Source organism: Amia ocellicauda, chromosome 4 (assembly GCF_036373705.1).
Source record: "Amia ocellicauda isolate fAmiCal2 chromosome 4, fAmiCal2.hap1, whole genome shotgun sequence".
In the NCBI taxonomy this organism is placed as follows: domain Eukaryota; kingdom Metazoa; phylum Chordata; class Actinopteri; order Amiiformes; family Amiidae; genus Amia; species Amia ocellicauda.
In genome coordinates this window covers 36,650,323-36,666,756 of record NC_089853.1, presented here as the reverse complement: position 1 = coordinate 36,666,756, position 16,434 = coordinate 36,650,323, and the positions used below count along the sequence as shown (strand labels likewise).

At 40.6% G+C, this 16,434-nt stretch overlaps 1 protein-coding gene across 3 annotated transcripts in view; it reads right to left on the bottom strand.

The window, feature by feature from the left end:
* Positions 1-1,828: 1,828 nt before the first annotated feature.
* Positions 1,829-16,434, bottom strand: part of LOC136748335 (neuronal acetylcholine receptor subunit alpha-7) — a 45,460-nt gene continuing 30,854 nt past the window's right edge. For all 3 annotated transcript variants that reach the window (XM_066702007.1, XM_066702006.1, XM_066702005.1), the window contains 2 exons: positions 7,299-7,408; positions 1,829-5,935 (listed from right to left, as the gene is read on the bottom strand). In XM_066702007.1, the coding sequence (XP_066558104.1) occupies positions 5,408-5,935; positions 7,299-7,408 (638 nt within the window). In that variant the 3' untranslated portion in view covers positions 1,829-5,407. The remainder of the gene's footprint in view (positions 5,936-7,298; positions 7,409-16,434) is intronic.

Below are 16,434 nucleotides of genomic sequence, written 5' to 3'. Positions count from 1 at the left end.
TTAGCTTGAATGATTTTGTATTTCCAACCTCTTGATCTCTTGCCACATAGACAGAATTACTTGATGGAAGAATGCACCCTAGGGTGAGATATGTTGTTAATCCGCTTTAACAGCAAACTTAAAATATGGGCAAACACGCATGATCAATATGCTTTTTATTTCTTCTGACTTTCATCAACGATAGTGGTATTTCTGAGCTGCTTCTCAGGAATGTAGCACCCATATCATTTTAGCAAAGGTTTAATGGGAAATTCTGTAACATCACTGGAAGAATTGTAAAGTCACTGCCAATGGGTATTTTAGGCAAGTTTGATATGAAAAGCTCACCGTAACTCCCTTCTGTAAAGCTAAACACAATGTCTCCGGGATCATTCATCTCCAGTAGTCAATTAAGGCAAATGTTTCCTCTACAATGACAGTTTGAGTACCAATGGGCCAAAAGAGAGAAAGTGATGGAGCTTTATAATCAGAGTAAAGGTCAGCCCACCGCCATCGCTCTGCATCTACGAGCCAGTCAGCAGACCAATCTGAATGTTTTCCGTACTGATTGCGGACTTGCAATGATAGATAGCCGGGGCTATTTCACAGATGAACAGCAGCACAGCTATTTGACTTAGTCTGAACTTTGCTCCGCCACACTGTTGTCTTTTTCCCCATCTCTCATTCCTCTCTTTCAAAGTGTTTGCATTTTTAAGCTATAATAATACAACAAACAGACACAACACAATAAACACAACTACAACAGCAAAGCAATATGGAAAGTCTGCATTCATATCAGAACATTACTTTAAAATAGATTTAAAATAGATAACCCCAAACCAAATGTACCAAATAATATATGTACTGGCAATCAAGTCTGTCCTGTATTGTTGTCCATTCAATCATAATAATTTCCCAGGGCATAGTCTTTACAGTCATTTGAGTAGAGTTAAAGGCAGGGGACAGGAAAATGCAGGGTATCAATAATAAAATCTGGTGCATTTCAGTCTCATTTATGTAATTTGTCCAGCTGTTGGTGTAGGATCATTACATTGAAAAACAAATCCTTCAACCACTAGTTACCTTCCTGAGGGGATTAAGTGACATTGAGGCATTTAATCTATTATAACTTCTCTTCCATAAGCCCGTACAGGTTTATAATAAGTGTCTTTATTTAATGATTAATTACATATGAAATAATTGTATAATTCATCATGGCTTAATATAAGTCGGTGATGAATATGCTTTTAATTTCGACAGGGCCAATGTGAGGAGTTCTGTGCATTAACGAAATGTTCAATTTACCCAGTGTCTTACCGTCCAACTTGGCAGATGAACAAAGAACATGATCAGTGTTCCTAAAATGAATAAAATGTTGGTATGTGAAAGTTTGGCTTGCAGTACAAGTTTCAAGAGTTGAGTTTTTGAGTGATCAAGCCAAAAAGGCCATTTGCAGTGTAAACAAATAGTGCAGATACATTTAGTCACACTGATTGCAAGATACAACCAAGTAAGAATTATATAAAAGTAAAGCCAACATAAAAATTATGAAGTTTTAAAGATGTTAAAAATAAGAATCACACTGAGGTTAAAATTCCTTATGAAATGGTTGCTGTGAAATATATTGAAATCTGCCAGATAGACAGTCTTTCAAAGTTCTGCTCCTCCCTGGAAATATAAGCAGTGAGGATGTCTTAATTTAAATGTATCCAGCCCATCAATCCCTGTTCTAATTTATAGATTGCCTCTTTTCTTGGCAACCACAATCTCAAAGCACTTTACAATGTGTGATTACAACAGGACATTGCCGAAGTACAGTAGAATTTTGACCATTAAATTTCAAGACCATTTTTATGTAATGTCCCCCTTAATATATCAGATTGGATGCTCCTATTCAGTGCTGTTGATGCACTTGTGCTTTTCTCAACACACAGCTGGCAAACCTCTCCTCCGCAATCCCCTGCGTAAGTATTTTTATTTAATTCAAAAACCTAAGACACATTTATTTATATAACAGCTGTAAAACATTATGTTAGTGATTAAACCATAACTTAATAATCATTATCATAATTCGTTTAAGTGTTTCAGCATTTGCTGCTGCTTCTTTCAGTAGGTTAATACAATTTTAAAAGTGCCCTGTGCCTATGACCGTAAATTAGGTTTCCTCCCCTTGCAAGAAGTTTGTAATGAGTGAGTCTCTGCCCAATAAACCGGTAAGGTGCTGCCATGTGATGAATCTGTGATATTTCTCTCCACCCCGATACTCTGGCCTTGAATTAGTCAGTTTTCACTTCATCCCGGACAAAGAACCCCACATCAGCATGTCCCTACACTTTCAAAATACTTTACATCGTCTAATTGAAACCCCCCTCATAAATTGAATCGTGGAAAGTCATAAATATTCAGTGTTACTTCAAGCTTGTGATAATCAATGGCAGGAGAGTCCTGCTGAGGCTGTGTGTCATTAATAACACAAACAGGCCGAACGGGGGAGTGAATGAGCGGGGAGGGCCGCACATGGGAGAACACTCTCAAGGACGAAGTGATTCTTTATTGTCCCCTCTCAAAACTCCGCTCCTGGAGATAAGAGGCAGAATTTATCAAAGATAAGCACCCTATCTCCACATACATCTGCCCCGAAACTGTAGTGGTATCACTAGTTCTTCCCAGTTAATTACTGCATTCGATAAATATTACAAAAGCATGCAGGCTGCTGTAATGAAATGCAAGCTGCCTACTTTTCATTTTCTCAGGTTGGGCTAATTTACACCACGCACTGATTATCAGTATCAACTCAGGCTTTCATCATTCATTCTCAAGGCTATGCATAAGATATGGCACAGTTTGCCATCTACCATCCAACTACAGGGTGTGTTCCTGAATATTTACAGTTGTTAATAACTCATTAGTTAATGTGTGTATTCCCGTGATGGCTTAACACTTCTTTTTATATTGCTTTTACTTCAGAAAACACTTAATTTGTGTTTATTTGCATTTTTATAATGAATTGCAGTGTAGGATCTGTTTATGTGGCAGTGCAGGACTGCCATGCCGGTAGCACTGCTGTATGAGAGCAGACAGGCTTTGGTCTCAAGGTGACTTTGAATAAATCACCAAAACCAAAGGCAAACTTAATGCAGCTGTAAATGGTATTTTTATTGTAAAGGCAGTTAATAATGCTGACTCTAATTGTGATTGCAAAATAAGTTCAGCAAGAGGCACACTGCAAGAATATAATTGGAAATTTGGCAAGGATAGGGTTTGTTTTTTTTTATTTATTTTTTTAAGATTAAATTCCCAGGAACAATTGTTTAGGCTAATGTCAGAATACTTCCAATTTCCCCTTGATGCAGTAATAGAGTCAGTGCATTGCATTGGAAAATGGGTAACACTCATAGGCTAAATGGTTTGTTCTCGTAAGAATATGTTCTCATTTTAAACAGCTAAAATATCTACCTTCCAACATATACAGTTAGGTCCATAAATATTTGGACAGTGACACAATTGTCATCATTTTGGCTCTGTATGCCACCACAATGGATTTGAAAGGAAACAATCAATATGTGCTTTAAGTTTAGACTTTCATCTTTAATTTGAGGGTAGTTACGTTCAAATTTAGTGTTACAATTACACCCTTTTTAGATGTGGTCCCCTAAATTTTAGGGGCTCAAAAGTATTTGGACAAACTAACAATCATGAATTAAATTGTGAGTTTCAATACTTGGTTGCAAATCCTTTGCAGTCAATGACTGCCTGAAGTCTGGAACCCATAGACATCACCAGATGCTGGGTTTCTTCACTGGTGATGCTCTGCCAGGCCTGCACTGCAGCTGTCTTTAGTTCCTGCTTGTTCTTGGGGCGTTTTGCCTTCAGTTTGAAGGTTGGATTTCTTACACATCAGGTAAACCTGCATTTGAAGACATGAGGTTTCCGTGTTCAGATGTCAGACTACTTATATTTGATTCCTCTAAGAGCTTTAAAAACTGGAACATACAGCTTAAATTGTCCACAAATCTGATTTGATATTTTGGAACACTGTTTATAAACATTTCTTGCAATAGCCCAAGTAGTTGCATACTTTGATCAAAGTGACAGTGCTGGCATTTTTATAGCGTTCAGTAAATGCTTTGCTTGTCAATCTATTTTTTTCCCCCGCACAGATAACCAATTTACATAGAAAATGCATCTTGTCGCTTTTCCGTTGTCCAGAATACTGAGTTTTTAATTTGCAACAAACATCAGTACCACTTATTTGAATCACAGTCTGCTGATTTATGACATTTCCAAATCAGACTGCTGGGATCATATTTTACCTGTCAGTCTAGCACATGCCGCTCTGATTCCCTCCACTCCATCAATGCTACGACTAGATTTACCAATTCTTAAACTGTCAGAAGACGTCTAGAGAAATTAAGTTGTCAGGCAGTACATTCATTTGAGGATATGTGAGGCCCCAGAATACCCAATTTAAGGGACTACACTTCATGTGAACATTTAAACTATATATTTCCTGCAGGAAAATATACCCAGGAAATACATATTTTCACTTATTAGACCAGTAAGGCTAAAATTGCTTTTTAAAATCAATCCTAGCACCTCAATTTTGTCATTGGACTATATTGAGGATTCAAGGCCCAGATTATACCATGAAATAGATTGCTTTATATAGTTTTGATAGGCATTCAGCTTTTAGCTTTTCATTTTAAAGTATTTGTTATTCCCTACAACAGAGTATAATGGTCATGGCACACTTTTTTAAAATAACAATTTAAGCTTTTATTAAAAGGTCTATATAATTGCTGCTACATGTTGGTTACATTTTTCACTTTTTTGTTTAGCTTATTGCTACTCTGTCCATCCTAATACTAAGGTACATATCCTTGCCATGGCACTTTCATGTTTTTATTAAGGCAGTTATTTCAAACTAACACAACTGATATATTTTGTTCTCTGGTGTATTAAAATACAGGGAAAGAAGTTTATTTGTTTTAAAACATGCCTATTCTGACCTGTTCAATCTTGTTGTACATTTGGTACCATTCTGTGCTGTGCAAGCTACATCTACAACTGTCTACACCTGAGCTAGAAAAAGAGGCAGTGATCTCAACATACTGATTGTTCAGCTAAAGTATTTTTCGCTCTTTCACTCTCTAAATAGTGTTGTCTGAAGCAACTGTTGCAGAAGTTTCAGTAAAAAAAGAAAGACAACACAAAAGTTGCAGGATCAGAACCACATCGACTTCAGGGTAATATAAAATAATGAAAACCGAAATACATATAAATAAGCACACAGTGAGAAAGTATTTGAGATATCTAGAGATACTGGTATTTATAAGAGGATTAAGGAGGTGTGTATTCAGAAAGATCCCTACAGAGTCAAAGAAACAAAAGTGGACTTTGGAGACGGCCCAGTACCAGGAAACCCAACTCAGGTGAAGTCTTTTGAGACGGCCTCCACAAAGTTAGGGGCTGACATCAGGATGCCAATGGTGCAGAGAATGGTAAAGACGGAGAATCCCATGAGACAGAGGCGATCGATGACAGACGCCGCGAATTTCCACTCGTTGCAGACCGACTCGTCCTCGTCCTGGTCTCGGAAACGCCCCGCAATGTAGCGCACCTCTTCCAGGATTTTGGCCAGCTCGGGGTCTCCGCTGCACACGGAGGAGCCATGGCCCCCTGGCAGCAACACTTCCTCCTCAGTTGCGCCCAATAAGCGGCTGCACACCAGCCCCGAGTCGGGAGTAGACGCGCAGTGCACGCCTTCCAGCCCGCGAAAGCCGATGTAGAGCATGTTCCCATTGTTGGGCTGCTGTGCCCCAGTGCTGGCGTTGAGCTCCATACTGCAGATACTGCCACGCCGCTGCTTGTGATGACAGGCTGGCCGGACTTTTTCTTCCCCAGGCCTTTTCATTCGTAGGAACCAGGCACACCAGTTCAAGAGGATTATACGTGTCTGTAGTGCGAGGGAGGGAGGGAGGGAGTAAAAAAGAGGGGAGAGGTGAAATATCCTTGCTTGGGTAGAAAAACACAAGCTCAACAGAAATCAAATGGGAACAGAACCTTCGTATTCATGACGAGGAAGGCCGTTCAGCCCATCCTAGCTCACCAAGTCTCATACACTTAGTGATTCACAAGCGCCAAACTAAATTTGGAAAGATCCCTGTGTATTATTGAACCCAACCTAGACCTGCAATTCATTTCCCGCATTAATAATGTCTTTGCCAAAGAACGAAAAGAGTTCCTGATGTCTCACACTAACAATGCAATTGTTCTTCAGAGAGAGAAAACCTTGTGGGAAAAAAATCAAGTTTACTACAGAGACAATAATGAAAAACATGTGAGGAGAAGTAGTAAGAACTTCACTTTTCCCATATTATTTTGACCAAATGAACTCCTTGTTTATATCAGATGTTTCAGATCAGGAATATTTCTAGTATTTTGTACTCGATCCATAGGATACCAATATCATTTTTGAGAGCATGGTGACCAATAATGAAAGCACCTTTCATAACAACATTATGCTTATGCATCATACAATTGTAACATCTATTGATTGATTGGCTGAAGAGTATTTCACACTCTACACAGCCTCTATAATGCAACACACAGATTAAAAACACAATCTTCCCACTAATTCCTTTTAAATAACCAGTGTTTAGTGTTTCACTGTTCTGTACATTTGCACAATACGTATCACACTATAAACAGCTCCCCAAAGAAGATTTAAGTGATTTATTATGACCATAGAACTTCATTCAGCACATAATTGTTTTGCCAATATAAATGTGGATTTATGTAACTCATTCCATGAGAAGCAACGTACTTGATGACAGATCTTTGTTTTCCTCATTTAAGGGTTTTAAAAATAAAAAGTCTTGAAATACTAATACTGTGGGCAAAATGCATATCTTTCGTATTGAATTTCTTGCCTTTAAATATATATTGTGTCCGAGTTACGTGATGTAAAATCTATTAACTATTTATGTTACTTGATTGTGGTAAAGAATTTACTGATTGGGCTCTTTTCTCCTTTTGAATGTGAAGCTTGTCACCTGTAACCATAATGTAATTACTGTAAATGTACTACAGCCAAATTGCCTGAAATGCTGTCCTACTACCAGTCAATAACCACCCCTACATGTGACGTAATGCTCAAGCGGGTGTTGGCTTAATTAATGAATCTTGTATTAATGAAAATCACCAAGAACACATATCCCTGACCAATCACTGACACGTTCATCAAAATGTCAACAGTATAGTGTCATGTTTGATCATATTCAGTGATGAGAAGGTATAGGTAAAGTAGTGTGTCTTACCCATTTTGGCATTTTACCCCCATCAGGATCGTGGTGATGGTATTGTAAAACCAGGACGGTGACAATTACTGACAGACCCACAATCACCATGGTTGTAGCAAAATATTGAGCTGCAAGAAAAAAACAAGTCTTATTCACCACATGCTTTTTTGATTCAATAACATGGGTTCACTCTGCTATGTGTAAGATGAGTGCCTACTGATTTAGAACAATGACACTCCATTCTCTTACCTAAAGAAAATAAGTCATGGCAAACATCACTGAGAGCAAACAGGATTCAGAGTGCTATTTATTTTGTAACACTTTAGGTGTGAAAGGCTGACATACATACACTTCTTCCATTTCCAAAGCCACTTTTTGCTCAAAATAAGACTGAATGAGTATTTGAAAGATGAAATACCTTCATAAAGCCATTTCCTAATTTCTATTTTTGTCATTTTGATTTGAAGTAGGGGGTTAGTCTGCTTTTGTTAATCCCTATCAGGATTTTTAACAACAGTCACATCTCCCTGTGGCTTCTTTACTCTAAGCTTAAGAGATGCAGTTATTTTAATCTGTCTGAGCAGGCCATACATCTACAGGAATTATTCTGATTATACGTCGCTGAACAGAACAAAATTCTGAAGGGGAATACATCTGTGAATGACACACTTTTAGCATTTACCCATTTTAATTGGGAACTGTCTACTTTCACACTTCTTCAGCGTGGTAAAGAAAATCAAATTAATTCCTAAACCAATTTACAGTGATTTCAAAATGAAAATCCCATCACTAACCCATTTGGATTTACCATGAAAATTCCACTGAAATCTATTTAAAATACCTTACCAGGGGGGCAGGGAGCTCTGACAATGGGAGATGTTCCACTAAGGAAAGAAAACCAAGGGGAAACTACTAGCAGGAAAGTCCTGAAATGTTTGTACCTCAATGCCAGGAGTATAAGGAACAAGATGTTAGACCTGGAAGCAACAGTGCTGGCGTGTGACTATGATGTTGTAGGAGTGACAGAAACATGACTTACAGAAAATGATGGGGATGAATACAAGTTGAAAGGATACACACAGTTTAGGAGAGACGGGCAAAATCAAACAGGTGGTGGGGTAGCATTATATGTCAAAAATGACACTGAAATTAGATCCTAGTAACAAAACAATAAAAGATCCAGAGGATTAGTGGTATGAGTGTGTTACAGACCACCCAATTCAAATATTCAGAAAGATGTTGCTTTATACAATGTAATCGGGACTGCATGTAGCAAGGATGTGGCCATTATAATAGGGGTTTTCAAACATCCCAAACATAGACTGGGAAAGCCCAGTTGAGACTACAGAAGCAGAAATAGAAATGGTTGAAATGGTAAATTACTGCTTTCTAACTCAATTAGTAAGGGAACCAACCAGAGAGAGCGCATGCATTGACTTGATATTTTCAAATGACCAAGATAGAGTCAGAGGGACAATAGTTAGAGAACCAATGGCAAACTGTGATCACAATATGGTTAGCTTTGAGGCATTCTTTCAAAAAACAAGGACTAAGTCTAAAACAATGGTCTACAATTTTAGAAAAGCAAACCTTGAAGGTATGAGGCGGCACTTAGAAGAGTTAGACTGGATCACACTGGATACAGATTCAGTTAAAAATGGATGTTTATATTTTAAGAATATACTACTAGAGGCTCAGGAGAAATTTGTAACAAAACTTAGCAAATTGAGGACCGAAAAACACTGGCCAAAATGGTTTAATAGAAATATGCAAAAAAATATCAAGAGGAAGAAAATGTTGTATAGCGCACACAAAAGAGAGAGATTAAACAAAATACATAGAATATGTTGAACTGCTAAGAGATCTTAAGAAAGGGATCAGGAAAGCAAGGAGGGAAATAGAAAGAAACATATCTCTTGGAGCTAAAACTATGCAAAGATAAAGGACAAAAATTGAAGTATCTTGGAAAACAAACAAGATGTGGCAAATATTCTAAATGAGTATTTCACAGAGGTTTTTACAAAAGAAAAAACAGATAACATGCCACAGGTTAATAATCAGTCCAGTCAAACCCCAAGAGAGATCAGGATAAATGAGGAGGAGGTACTAAAGGGACTAGCAGAATTAAAAAGAAACAAATCACCTGGGCCAGATGGTATTTTTCCACCAGTACTTAAAGAAATGAGGGAAATTATTTATAGGCCGCTAACTCAAATATTCCAAATGACACTTAGAACAGGGGACGTGCCAACTGACTGGAAGATGGAAAATGTCATACCAATCCACAAGAAAGGGGACAAAACTGAGCCAGGAAATTACAGACCAATCAGTCTTACTGGAGTTTTTTGCAGCTGCAGCTGTAGATCATGTGAAAGCATATGATATGATATACTTTCACACGAAAGACTGATCCTCAAATTGGAAGCTGCAGGCATTCAGGGTAATATAAGTAGATGGATTTTGAACTGGTTGATGTACAGGAAACATAGGGTGTCGATTAGAGCAGTTGCTTCTAACTGGAGTGAGGTTGTTAGTGGAGTTCCACAGGGATCAGTACTAGGGCCTGTGCTTTTTCTAATCTATATCAATGATCTGAACTCTGGGATAGTTAGCAAACTTGTCAAATTTGCAGATGATACTAAAATAGGTGGCTTAGCAGATACAATCTTGGCAGCACAGGCTATTCACAGGGACTTCGATAATATTCAGTTGTGGGACGATACCTGGCAGATTAAATTCAATGTGGACAAGTGCAAGGTATTACATGCAGGTAACAAAAATGTCCACTATAAATACACTATGGGAGGAACAGAACTGGAAGAAGCAACGTATGAGAAAGACCTAGGAGTCTATGTGGACTCCTCACTTTCTCCATCCAAACAATGTGGGGAAGCAATAAAAAAGGCAAACAGAATGATAGGGTATATTGTCAAAAGTGTTGAATTGAGAACAAGGGCAGAAATGTTCAGACTGTACAATGCACTAGTTAGAGCTCATCTGGATACTGTGTACAGTTCTGGGCTCCACACTTCAAGAAAGATATCGCTGCTCTAGAGGCAGTTCAGAGGAGAGCAACCAGACTTATTCCAGGTCTGAAGGGAATGTCTTACTGAGAGACTGAGGGAACTAAACCTTTTCACCCTGGAACAGAGGAGACTACGTGGGGACTTGATTCAAGTCTTCAAAATCATGAAAGACATCGACCACATCAAACCAGAGGAGCTTTTTCAGATCTGCAGGGACACACGGACCCGGGGACACAAATGGAAATTGGGCTTCAAGGCATTCAAGACAGAAAACAGGAGACACTTCTTCACACAGAGAGTTGTCACAATCTGAACAAACTACCCAGCGATGTGGTTGAAGCTGAAAATGTGGGAACATTTAAAAACAGACTGGATAGGATCCTTGGATCACTTAGTTATTAATGGACACCAGATGAGCATGATGGGTCGAATGGCCTCCTCTCAATTGTAAACTTTCTTATGTTCTTACCATCTTGCTTTAGTTACACAAGAGCAATATGCAGCATACCAAAGAAACAAATTGCTTTCTTAATGAAGTTTCAAAGAGGAAAAAAAAAAGATAATTTAAAACTCCAATTTCATTACATTAGATTCCTTAAGGGGAACCAAAGGGGTTTAATTGGTTGTGTGTGTATTTTTCATCAGTTTGTGTGGCAAGCTTTCACTCAGAACATCCTAAATTTTGCTGGAGCAGGTTGTGCTCTTTATTAAGACAGTGTTTTCTCCCTTTATTTCCATGTATTCATCCACTGGGTTGCCACCACTAGAGCACCATAGAGCAAATGGGTTCTCCTTTAGCTCAAGTGGGATTCATCTGCTGCAGAAACTGGTCATGAATGAATTCCGAGAGCACTTTATTACTGAAAGGACAGCCAAAGCTCTATGGTAATAGTATAATTTGTATCAAGGTTACTCACAGTTTTCTATTACCAGTCAAGATCTATCTCTGTCACAGACGCTCCGTACGCTTCTCAGTCTGCAGCTTGGTTCAATTCAGTGGGTTTTGTACAGGAGGTACACGGCATTGTGCCCAAACTTAATTAAACAGCCACATAATACCATTCAATGACGTAGGGGTGTGCAGTAATCTATTACAGCTCACTCTCTTTCTCTCTCTCTCTCTCTCACATACACACACACACACCAGGCTTGCTTCAGCTAAGCTGTGATTCACAGAGCCCCTCTCCTCTTTCCCTCTCTCCGTCTCTCTACAGCGGCTCACTTAGCTCTGACCCTGTCAAGAAAAACGGTTCTGCATCATTGTCAATCGAATACTCTTTCTGAATTGTTTATGGAGATCTCCAGTTGAACAAGTGAATTGACACTCGTGCATCAGCCACACTCTGTGGACAACATGTTTCTGAAAGGATGTCCCCAGTAGCTCCCGCTTCACAGAGGAGTAGTTAGGGGCTGACCTGGACGAGCTGGCAAGTATGTTAACGATCCAGCCTGGAGCATTTATGCCACGGAAGATTTCTCCTCTGCCAGACGGCGTGCATTTGACTACCTATCCAGTCAATTCAGGACTGCAGGAAAACCGGCAATCCCTCACATAATCGTTTGTTCCTGCCACACAGATCTGGGAAAGATGATGTATTGACACGTTCGCTGATCCAAGGCACCAATGCGCGTGCCACAGATTTTTGACCCGGCAGATTGCTACCTGCAGTGTCTCTCACTGGGGTTTAAAAACACAGGATGACACATAGACAATTATGTTTTAATGACCACTGGTAAAGCATGGCTCCTCAACGTGGGAATTTCCCAATTCTACACATACACCGATCAGCCATAACATTATGACCACCTGCCTAATATTGTGTAGGTCCCAAAACAGCCCTGGCCCATCGAGGCATGGACTCCACTAGACATCTGAAGGTGTACTGTGGTATCTGGGACCAAGACGTTAGCAGCAGATCCTTTAAGTCCTGTAAGTTGCGAGGTGGGGCCTCCATGGATCGGACTTGTTTGTCCAGCACATCCCACAGATGCTTGATTGGATTGAGATCTGGGGAATTTGGAGGCCAAGTCAACACCTCAAACTCAGAAACCATTCCTGAACCATTTTTGCTTTGTGGCAGGGCGCATTATCCTGCTGAAAGAGGCCAATGCCATCAGGGAATACCATGTCCATGAAAGGGTGTTCATGGTCTGCAACAATGCTTAGGTAGGTGGTATGTGTCAAAGTAACATCCACATGAATGGCAGGATCCAAGTTCACCGCTTTTCCTTCCTTGGACCACTTTTGATAGGTACAGACCACTGCAGACCAGGAATGCCCCACAAGAGCTGCAGTTTTGGAGATGCTCTGACCCTTACGCTTGCCCATTTTTCCTGCTTCTAACACATCAACTTTGAGGACAAAATGTTCACTTGCTGCCTAATGTATCCCACCCACTGACAGGTGCCTTGATAACGAGATTATCAGTGTTATTCACTTCACCTGTCAGTGGTCATAATATTATGGCTGATCGGTGTATATATCAGTGTGGGATGATCTGAAGCATCAGCTGAGTACCTTTCCTCCTAGGAGATCTAGGAGTGTACATTAAATAAGCACACTCACTCACTCACACACACACACATACATACATATACACTCACCTAAAGGATTATTAGGAACACCATACTAATACTGTGTTTGACCCCCTTTCGCCTTCAGAACTGCCTTAATTCTACGTGGCATTGATTCAACAAGGTGCTGAAAGCATTCTTTAGAAATGTTGGCCCATATTGATAGGATAGCATCTTGCAGTTGATGGAGATTTGTGGGATGCACATCCAGGGCACGAAGCTCCCATTCCACCACATCCCAAAGATGCTCTATTGGGTTGAGATCTGGTGACTGTGGGGGCCAGTTTAGTACAGTGAACTCATTGTCATGTTCAAGAAACCAATTTGAAATGATTCGACCTTTGTGACATGGTGCATTATCCTGCTGGAAGTAGCCATCAGAGGATGGGTACATGGTGGTCATAAAGGGATGGACATGGTCAGAAACAATGCTCAGGTAGGCCGTGGCATTTAAACGATGCCCAATTAGCACTAAGGGGCCTAAAGTGTGCCAAGAAAACATCCCCCACACCATTACACCACCACCACCAGCCTGCACAGTGGTAACAAGGCATGATGGATCCATGTTCTCATTCTGTTTACGCCAAATTCTGACTCTACCATCTGAATGTCTCAACAGAAATCGAGACTCATCAGACCAGGCAACATTTTTCCAGTCTTCAACTGTCCAATTTTGGTGAGCTTGTGCAAATTGTAGCCTCTTTTTCCTATTTGTAGTGGAGATGAGTGGTACCCGGTGGGGTCTTCTGCTGTTGTAGCCCATCCGCCTCAAGGTTGTACGTGTTGTGGCTTCACAAATGCTTTGCTGCATACCTCGGTTGTAACGAGTGGTTATTTCAGTCAAAGTTGCTCTTCTATCAGCTTGAATCAGTCGCCCCATTCTCCTCTGACCTCTAGCATCAACAAGGCATTTTCGCCCACAGGACTGCCGCATACTGGATGTTTTTCCCTTTTCAAACCATTCTTTGTAAACCCTAGAAATGGTTGTGCGTGAAAATCCCAGTAACTGAGCAGATTGTGAAATACTCAGACCGGCCCGTCTGGCACCAACAACCATGCCACGCTCAAAATTGCTTAAATCACCTTTCTTTCCCATTCAGACATTCAGTTTGGAGTTCAGGAGATTGTCTTGACCAGGACCACACCCCTAAATGCATTGAAGCAACTGCCATGTGATTGGTTGGTTAGATAATTGCAATAATGAGAAATTGAACAGGTGTTAACCCTTTAGGTGAGTGTATATACACCGATCAGCCATAACATTATGACCACTGACAGGTGAAGTGAATAACACTGATAATCTCATTATCATGGCACCTGTCAGTGGGTGGGATATATTAGGCAGCAAGTGAACATTTTGTCCTCAAAGTTGATGTGTTAGAAGCAGGAAAAATGGGCAAGCGTAAGGATCTGAGCGACTTTGACAAGGGCCAAATTGTGATGGCTAGACGACTGGGTCAGAGCATCTCCAAAACTGCAGCTCTTGTGGGGTGTTCCCGGTCTGCAGTGGTCAGTACCTATCAAAAGTGGTCCAAGGAAGGAAAAGCGGTGAACTGGCGACAGGGTCATGGGTGGCCAAAGCTCATTGATGGCTGGCCCGTGTGGTCAGATCCAACAGACGAGCTACTGTTGCTCATATTGCTGAACATTTTCATGGTGGTTCTGATAGAAAGGTGTCAGAACACACAGTGCATCGCAGTTTGTTGCGTATGGGGCTGCGTAGCCGCAGACCAGTCAGGGTGCCCATGCTGACCCCTGTCCACTGCCGAAAGCACCTACAATGGGCACGTGAGCATCAGAACTGGACCACGGAGCAATGGATGAAGGTGGCCTGGTCTGATGAATCACGAGATCAAGGTGTTGACTTGGCCTCCAGATTCCCCAGATCTCAATCCAATCGAGCATCTGTGGGATGTGCTGGACAAACAAGTCCGATTCATGGAGGCCCCACCTCGCAACTTACAGGACTTAAAGGATCTGCTGCTAACATCTTGGTGCCAGATACCACAGCACACCTTCAGAGGTCTAGTGGAGTCCAAGCCTCGACGGGTCAGGGCTGTTTTGGCGGCCAAATGGGGACATACACAATATTAGGCAGGTGGTCATAATGTTATGGCTGATCAGTGTATATATACAATTAGGTCCATAAATATTTGGACAGTGACACAATTGGCATAATTTTGTCTGTGAATGCCACCACAATGGATTTGAAAGGAAACAGTCAATATGTGCTTTAAGTGTAGACTTTCATCTTTCACATCCAAATTGGGTGAACGGTGTAGGAATTACACCCATTTTCATGTGTGGTCCCCCCAATTTTAGGGGCTCAAAAGTATTTGGACAAACTTACATAATCATGAATTAAATTGTGAGTTTCAATACTTGGTTGCAAATCCTTTGCAGTCAATGACTGCCTGAAGTCTGAACCCATAGACATCAGCAGATGCTGGGTTTCTTCCCTGGTGATGCTCTGCCAGACCTGTACTACAGCTGTCTTTAGTTCCTGCTTGTTCCTGGGGATCAGGATAAATGTTTCACCATAGGATAAAGGTGATCACTCAGAATAACTCTGTAATGATTTGCAGTGACCCTTTCCTCTAAGGGGACAAGTGGACACAAACCATGCCAGGAAAATGCCCTCCACAGCATAACAGAGCCTCTGGACCCCCTCACTGTAGGGGTCAAGCAGTCAGGCATGTACCGTTCTCTTGGTGTCACCACACATGCACTCGCACACTTGTCAAGATTATGGTGAAGGATGACTCATCTGACCATATCACTTTTTTCCTCATCTCTGTAGATCAGTGCCTAAATGTGCATTTGTCTTTGTAATGAGGGGTTTATGCACTGCAGCCCTACAATAATATCCCTCTCTGTGTCGTTCTCGACGGACTGTTCTTGCTGACAGTCTGATCACGTCCTGCATTGACATTCTCAGTCACCTGGGAAAGAGTTGCTCTTCTGTTTTTCTTTACATATCGCAGTAAAGCACAAGCATCACGGTCATCGAATGTGCGCTTTCGACCACAATTTCCAACCCTATTTACTGATGTCTGTCTAAACGCAGATGTAACTTTAGTCACTGTTCCTATTGAAACAAGAGCAATCTTTGTGACTGAAGCTCCTCCCTTTCGTGCCCCAATAATGACCCCTCTTTCTAAGTCACTTTCCTCTTGCCATCTTGATCCGAAATTGAGGTCAACTGGGCCTGCTTAGCATTTTTATACATGCCACAGAGCTAGGATGTTAGGATAGGATGTTAATTGCTTAATTGTATCATGCAGTACACCTGTTTGGAGGGATCTACATTTGTTCCTCCACTGATTTATTCAGGTTTTTCCGTTTGTCACCCGTCTGTATATATATGTGGGTGTATTTATGTTTATGTATTCATCTTATATTCCTCGACTTTAAAAGCAAATGCACAAATTCATATATTGGGAAATGACACTGCATGGTTTACCTGGGATAAAATTCTTGGGCAGCTAGTGTAAAAGTCCTTCAGGGAACATCTTATTCAAAGCAAAAATTAGTACTCCATCTTTTTAACATGC